We start from the raw sequence: 7,735 nt of genomic DNA, 5'->3' as shown, positions 1-7,735 counted from the left end.
GGCTGCACCTGGTGCCGCTCCAAGGTGTGCGCGCAGGAAGCGCAACAGATCACCTTGTAGTAGGGATAGACGCACAGCCGGGCTTGCATGATCACCGGGCAGTTTTGGATGATGTCCTTGCAGTTCTCGTCTGGGGAGGAAACGGGGAGGAAGAGGAAGGTGACGGCAGGGCTTGCAACGTATCTTTGGGGCCACAACATTATGCCCCAAAAGGGAACTACCTAACCTGTGACGAGATTGGGACTTCCAACTCCCAGGAGCCTCCACTGTCTTGGTTAATGATCGGGGGTTCTGGGAGTTGTAGTCCCAAACAACTGGAAAGCCAGAGTTCGGGGAACACGGCTCCAAATGAAAGAGCAGCTTGGAAGGACAGTTTGACTTCCACATATCCTTCTTTACTGTCTTTCTTTCTCCTTCCTTCCTTCCTTCCTTCCTTCCTTCCTTCCTTCCTTCCTTCCTTCCTTCCTTCCTTCCTTCCCTTTGTCCTCCTATTTCTTTCTCATTCCTTCCTTCCTTTTCTTTTTCCTGTCTTTCTTTCTCCTTTCTTTCTTTCTTTCTTTCTTTCTTTCTTTCTTTCCTTCCTTTTCTTTTTCCTCCTGCCTTTCTTTCTGCTTTCTTTCTTTCTTTCTTTCTTTCTTTCTTTCTTTCTTTCTTTCCTTCTCTTTTTCCTCCTGTCTTTCTTTCTCCTTCCTTTCTCCTTTCTTTCTATCTTTCCTTCCTTCTTTTTCTTTTTCCTCCTGTCTTTCTTTCTGCTTTCTTTCTTTCTTTCTTTCTTTCTTTCTTTCTTTCCTTCTTTTTCTTTTTCCTCCTCTCTTTCTTTCTCCTTCCTTTCTTTCTTTCCTTCCTTCCTTCTTCCTTCCTTCCTTTTCTTTTCTTTTTCCTCCTGTCTTTCTTTCTCCTTTCTTTCTCTCCTTCCTTCCTTCTTCCTTTCTTTTCTTTTTCCTCCTCTCTTTCTTTCTCCTTCCTTCCTTTCTTTCCTTCCTTCCTTCTTCCTTCCTTTTCTTTTTCCTCCTGTCTTTCTTTCTCCTTTCTTTCCTTCCTTCCTTCCTTCTTCCTTCCTTTTCTTTTTCCTCCTGTCTTTCTTTCTCTTTTCCTTCCTTCCTTCCTTTTCTTTTTCCTCCTGTCTTTCTTTCTCCTTCCTTCCTTTCCTTTTTCCTCCTCTTTCTTTCTGCTTTCTGTCTCCACTTTTCTTTCTTTTCTTCCTTTCTATCTTTCCTTCCTTTTCTTCTTTTTCTTTCTCCAGCTTTCTGTCTCTTTCTACTTTTCTTTCTTTTCCCTTCTTTTTCTTTCTTTCTCCTTTCATTCTTTCCTTTTTTTTCTTTCTCCTTCCTTCCTTTTTTCTTTCTTTTTCTGTGTTTCTTCCTTCCTTCCTTCCTTTTCATCTTTGCAATGTTTACTGTATTCAAAACTTATGTCAAAAACACATCAAAACTTATATTGAAAAACACATAAATAAATTCTGAATCCGTTCAGAGCAAACGACTCGAAGCGGGTCAGGGGCTTCCCCCAGACGGCCATGCGGGTTGGGGGATTCTGGGCCTCGCAGCCCCCCGTTTGCACAAAAGACGTCCCACCCCGAGGCACAAAGGGGACCACGTTCACGTGACTGGGGAAGCGCAGGCGAAAGGTGTGTTGTGGGTTGAGAAAAGAGGCCTACCTCCCGGTCCCACCTGCTCCAGCGTTAGGGCTCCTGCGGCCGCGAGTGGCAAATGGGCTCCAGGCAGGGATTCTTACCGATCTCGGGGAGGCAGGGCTGGGCGTTGCAGGGACGCTTGGTGGCCGGCTTGAGGTCCGGCGGGCAGAGGCGGCTCAGGGTCCGGTTCGGGGTCAGGCACTGGACTTCCCTCACCTGGACGCCGCCCATGCAGGACTGGGAGCACTGGGAGACAGACAGGGGATCGAAAAGGCAGGCGTTGGAAGGTCATCTGTCGGGAGGGCTTGGATTGTGTCTTCCTGCCTGGCAGAAAGGGGGCTGGACTGGATGGCCCCGGGGGTCCCTTCCAACTCTAGGATTTTATCATTCTATTATCATTATTATTAAATAGAAAGTGCATGGCCATCTGATGGGAGGGCTTGAACTGTGTTCTCCTGCTTGGCAGAAGGGAGTTGGGCTGGATGTCCCTTGGAGTCCCTTCCAACTCTAGGCTTCTATTATTCTATTATTATTGTTGTTGTTATTATTATAATTTAGCAGAGGTTGAATGGCCATCTGTCAGGAAGGCTTAGATTGTGTGCTCCTGCCTTGCAAATGGGGATTGGACTAAATGTCCCTTGGAGTCCCTTCCAACTCTAGGATTCTATTGTTCTATTATTATTATTATTATTATTATTATTATTATTATTATTTATCAGAGGCTGAATGGCCATTTGTCAGGAGGGCTTAGATTGTGTGCTCCTGCCTTGCAAAAGGGGATTGGACTGGATGTCCCTTGGAGTCCCTTCCAACTCTAGGATTCTATTGTTCTATTATTATTATTATCGTTATTATTATTATTATTATTATTATTATTTATCAGAGGCTGAATGGCCATCTGTCAGGAGGGCTTAGATTGTGTGCTCTTGTCTTGCAAAAGGGGATTGGACTAGATGTCCCTTGGAGTCCCTTCCAACTCTAGGATTCTATTGTTCTATTATTATTATTATTATTATTATTATTATTATTTATCAGAGGCTGAATGGCCATTTGTCAGGAGGGCTTAGATTGTGTGCTCCTGCCTTGCAAAAGGGGATTGGACTGGATGTCCCTTGGAGTCCCTTCCAACTCTAGGATTCTATTGTTCTATTATTATTATTATCGTTATTATTATTATTATTATTATTATTATTTATCAGAGGCTGAATGGCCATCTGTCAGGAGGGCTTAGATTGTGTGCTCTTGTCTTGCAAAAGGGGATTGGACTAGATGTCCCTTGGAGTCCCTTCCAACTCTAGGATTCTATTGTTCTATTATTATTATTATTATTATTATTATTATTATTATTTATCAGAGGCTGAATGGCCATTTGTCAGGAGGGCTTAGATTGTGTGCTCCTGCCTTGCAAAAGGGGATTGGACTGGATGTCCCTTGGAGTCCCTTCCAACTCTAGGATTCTATTGTTCTATTAATATTATTGTCATTATTATTATTATTAGTATTAGTATTGTTATTATTTAACAGTGGTGTATGGCCATCTGTTGGGAAGGCTTGGTTTGTGTGCTCCTGCCTTGCAGAAGGGGTTGGACTAGATGTCCCTTGGAGTCCCTTCCAACTCTAGGATTCTATAATAATAATAATAATAATAATAATTATTATTATTATTATTATTATTATTAAGTAGTGGTGTATGGCCATCTGTTGGGAAGGCTTGGATTGTGTGCTCCTGCCTTGCAAAAGGGGATTGGACTAGATGTCCCTTGGAGTCCCTTTCAACTCTAGGATTCTATTGTTCTATTATTATTATAATTATTTAGCAGTGGTATATGGCCATCTGTCGGGAAGGCTTGGTTTGTGTGCTCCTGCCTTGCAAAAGGGGATTGGACTAGATGTCCCTTGGAGTCCCTTTCAACTCTAGGATTCTATTGTTCTATTATTATTATAATTATTTAGCAGTGGTATATGGCCATCTGTCGGGAAGGCTTGGTTTGTGTGCTCCTGCCTTGCAGAAAGGGGTTGGACTAGATGTCCCTTGGAGTCCCTTTCAACTCTAGGAGTCTACTGTTCTATTGTACTATTATTATTATTATTATTATTATTATTATTATTATTATTTAGCAGAGGCTGAATGGCCATCTGTCAGGAGGGCTTGGATTATGTGCTCCTGCCTTGCAAAAGGGGATTGGACTGGATGTCCCTTGGAGTCCCTTCCAACTCTAGGATTCTATTATTGTTATTGTTATTGTTATTGTTATTATTATTATTATTATTATTATTTAGTCGTGGTGTATGGCCATCTGTCGGGAAGGCTTCGTTTGTGTGCTCCTGCCTTGCTAAAGGGGAATGGACTGGATGTCCCTTGGAGTCCTTGCCAACTCTAGGCTTCTATTATTCTATTATTATTATTGTTGTTGTTGTTGTTGTTGTTGTTGTTATTACTATTATTATTATTATTTAGCAGTGGTGTATGGGCATCTGTCGGGAAGGCTTGGTTTGTGTGCTCCTGCCTTGCAAAAGGGGATTGGACTAGATGTCCCTTGGAGTCCCTTCCAACTCTTGGCTTCTACTGTTCTATTATTATTATTATTATTATTATTATTATTATTATTATTATTATTTAGCAGTGGTGTATGGCCATCTGTCAAGAGGGCTTGGATTGTGTGCTCCTGCCTTGCAGAAAGGGTTGGACTAGATGTCCCTTGGAGTCCTTTCCAACTCTAGGATTCTATTGTTCTATTATTATTATTGTTGTTGTTGTTGTTATTATTATTATTATTATTATTATTATCATCATCATCATTTAGCAGGAGCTGAATGGCCATCTGTCAGGAGGGCTTGGTTTGTGTGCTCCTGCCTCGCAGAAGGGGATTAGACTAGATGTCCCTTGGAGTCCCTTCCAACTCTAGGATTCTACTGTTCTATTATTATTATTGTTGTTGTTGTTGTTGTTGTTGTTGTTATTATTATTATTATTATTATTATTATTATTATTATTTAGCAGAGGCTGCATGGCCATCTGTTGGGAGGGCTTTGACTGTGTCAGACGGGGTTGGACTGGATACCCCTTGGGGTCCCTTCCAGCTCTAGCTTTCTTTCTGGAAGCTCTCCCAAACGTCTCCGGCTCCCCACTTACGGCGCTCCAGGCGGTGTTGTACCACCGGGCTTCGCACTCGGTGCCATGGCACGGCTGGAGGGAGGGCGGCTTCTCCAGGTGGGCGCACTCCGAGGCTTCCGTCACGTTGTAATCCGCCCCCAGTTTGCTGAGGCACACCACGTCGCGCCGTTGCGTGCCGGTGCCGCAGTCCGAAGAGCACTGCGAAGAGTGGGAAACAACACTTGGAAGACGGAAACAACTGCAGCCGCACGAGCCGACGGCGTGACGCAGCAGCAGCAAAGGCCAATGCCAAGCTAGGCTATTCCGATCTGCGGTCGCGCCTACTCACCGGGCTCCAGGGTCCCGTGTACCAAAGGTTCACCCTCCGGCAGGGCCCCCCATTGCAGGCACGCATGTCGGCCGGTTTGGTGCCGGCGCAGTTCTCCTGGGACTCTCCGCTGGCGTCGCTGGACAGGCAGACCACCGAGCGACGCTGGATGCCGGTCCCACATTCGGCCGAACACTGGACGGACGGAAGGAGACATGGCATGGGAAACAGGAAGGGAAAAGATTAGGCTTCCATATCGGGGCTGGGAAAGTGGAATATATTGCCTGGGAGTCTGGAATCTCCTTCTCGGGAGAGGCTTGGAGGATGGCCATCTGTCAAGAGGGTTTTGATGGTGTTTTCCTATATAACTGAATGGGGATTGGACTGGATGACCTCTGGGGGTCTCTCCCAACACTAGGAACAAATGATTCAGAGGCTGGGTGGCCATCTCTCGAGAGGGCTTTGATTGTATCTTCCTATATAGCAGAATGGGGATTGGATTGGATGACCCTTGGGAGTCTCTCTCAACATTAGGGGTATATTATTCAGAAGCCGGGTGGCCATCTGTCGAGAGGGCTTTGATGGTGTCTTCCTATATTGCAGAATCAGGCTGGACTAGATGACCATTGGGGTCTCTTCCAGCACTAGGAGTCTATGTTTCAGAGGATGGATGGTCATCTGTCAAGAGAGCTTTGATTGTGTCTTCCTATATAGCAGAATAGGGTTGGACTGGATGACCTTTGGGGTTTTTCCCAACACTAGGAACATATGATTCAGAGGCTGGGTGGCCATCTCTTGAGAGGGCTTTGATGGTGTCTTCCTATATCCCAAAAGAGGGTTGGATTAGATGACCTTTTGGGGTCCCTTCCAACACTAGTAGTCTACGTTTCAGAGGTCGGTTGGCCATCTCTCTCTCTCGAGAGGGCTTTGATGGTGTCTTCCTATATCCCAAAACAGGGTTGGATTGGATGACCTTTGGGGTCCCTTACAACATGAGGAGTCTACATTTCAGAGAACGGATGGCCATCTGTCGAGAGGGCTTTAATGGTGTTTTCCTAGGTAGCAAAACAGGCTTAGGCTGGATGACCTTTGGGGTCTCTCCCAACACTAGGAGTCTATGACTCAGAGGCTAGATGGCCATCTCTCAAGAGGGTTTTGATTGCATCTGCATCTTCCTATATAGCAGAATGGGGTTGGATTGGATGACCTTTGAGGTCTCACACAACTCTAGAGGCTGTATGGCCATCTGTCAAGAGGGCTTTGATGGTGTCTTCCTATCTCCCAAAACAGGGTTGGATTGGATGACCTTTGGGGTCTCTTCCAACACTAAGCGTCTATGTTTCAGAGGACAGATGGCCATCTGTCGAGAGGGCTTTGATGGTGCCTTCCAACATAGAATGGGATTGGACTGGATGACCTTTGGGGTCTCTTCCAACATTAGGGGTATATTATTCATAGGCCAGGTGGCCATCTGTTGAGAGGGCTTTGATGGTGTCTTCCTATATCCCAAAACAGGGTTGGATTGGAACACCTTTGGGGTCTCTTCCAACACTAGTCTACATTTCAGAGGACTGATGGCCATCTGTCAGGACAGCTTTGATGGTGCCTTCCTATATAGCAAAACAGGGTTGACCTGTTGGGGTCTCTTCCAACACTAGAAATCTTTGTTTCAGAAGCCGGGTGGCCATCTGTCGAGAGGGCTTTGATGGTGTCTTTCTATATCGCAAAACAGGGTTGGACTGGATGGCCATCTCTCAAGAGGGTTCTGATTGTGTCTTCCTATATAGCAGAATGGGGTTGGATTGGATGACCTTTGAGGTATCACCCAACTCTAGAGGCTGGATGGCCATCTGTCAAGAGGGCTTTGATGGTGTCTTCCTATATCCCAAAACAGGGTTGGATTGGATGACCTTTGGGGTCCCTCCCAACACTAGGAGCATATGATTCAGAGGCTGGGTGGCCATCTGTCAAGAGGGCTTTGATGGTGCCTTCCCACATAGTAGAACGAGGTTGGACTGGATGACCTTTGGTGTCTCTCCCTACACTAGTGGCTGGATGGCCATCTGTCAAGAGGGTTTTGATTGTGTCTTCCTATATAACAGAATGGGGTTGGACTGGATGACCTTTGAGGTCTCACCCTACTCTAGAGGCTGGATGGCCATCTGTCAGGTGGGCTTTTATGGTGTCTTCCTATATTCCTATATCCCAAAACAGGGTTGGATTGGATGACCCTTGGGGTCTCTCCCAGCACTGTGATTCAGAGGCTGGATGGCTATCTGTCAGGACAGCTTTGATGGTGCCTTCCCACACAGCAGAATGGGCGTGGACTGGATGTCCTTTGGAGTCTCCTCCAACTATAATGGAATATAGAGTGCTTTGTAGTCTCCTTCTTTGGAAGCTTTTAAGCAGAGGGTGGATGGCCATCTGTTAAGAGGGCTTTTATAGTATCCTATGGCCGAATGTGGTTCGATTGGAGGACCTTTGTGGTCCTATCCAAATGTAGGATTCCATAATAATGATGATGGCTGGATGGCCATCTGTCAGGAGGGCTTTGAAGGTGCCTTCCCACATAGCAGAATGGGGTTGGACTAGATGGGCTTTGATGGTGTCTTCCCATATGGCAGAACGAGGTTGGACTGGATGACCTTTGGGGTCTCTTCCAACACTAGAAATCTTTGTT

The 7,735-nt window shown here is 45.6% G+C and overlaps 1 protein-coding gene across 3 annotated transcripts in view; it reads right to left on the bottom strand.

The window, feature by feature from the left end:
* Positions 1 to 7,735, bottom strand: part of ADAMTSL4 (ADAMTS like 4) — a 74,140-nt gene that overhangs the window by 89 nt on the left and 66,316 nt on the right. For 2 of the 3 annotated variants that reach the window (XM_067472372.1, XM_067472373.1), the window contains 4 exons: positions 5,077 to 5,250; positions 4,767 to 4,946; positions 1,735 to 1,879; positions 1 to 130 (listed from right to left, as the gene is read on the bottom strand). The exon at positions 1 to 130 is cut by the window's left edge and continues 89 nt beyond it. In XM_067472372.1, coding sequence (XP_067328473.1) covers positions 1 to 130; positions 1,735 to 1,879; positions 4,767 to 4,946; positions 5,077 to 5,250 — 629 coding nt within the window. Of the gene's footprint in view, positions 131 to 1,657; positions 1,880 to 4,766; positions 4,947 to 5,076; positions 5,251 to 7,735 lie in introns of all 3 variants that reach the window. The other variant, XM_067472374.1, reaches the window with a different exon arrangement.

Source organism: Anolis sagrei, chromosome 12 (assembly GCF_037176765.1).
Source record: "Anolis sagrei isolate rAnoSag1 chromosome 12, rAnoSag1.mat, whole genome shotgun sequence".
Lineage (NCBI taxonomy): Eukaryota > Metazoa > Chordata > Lepidosauria > Squamata > Dactyloidae > Anolis > Anolis sagrei.
Note: the sequence above shows the minus strand (reverse complement) of the source record. Positions and strands in the feature narration are given on the sequence as shown.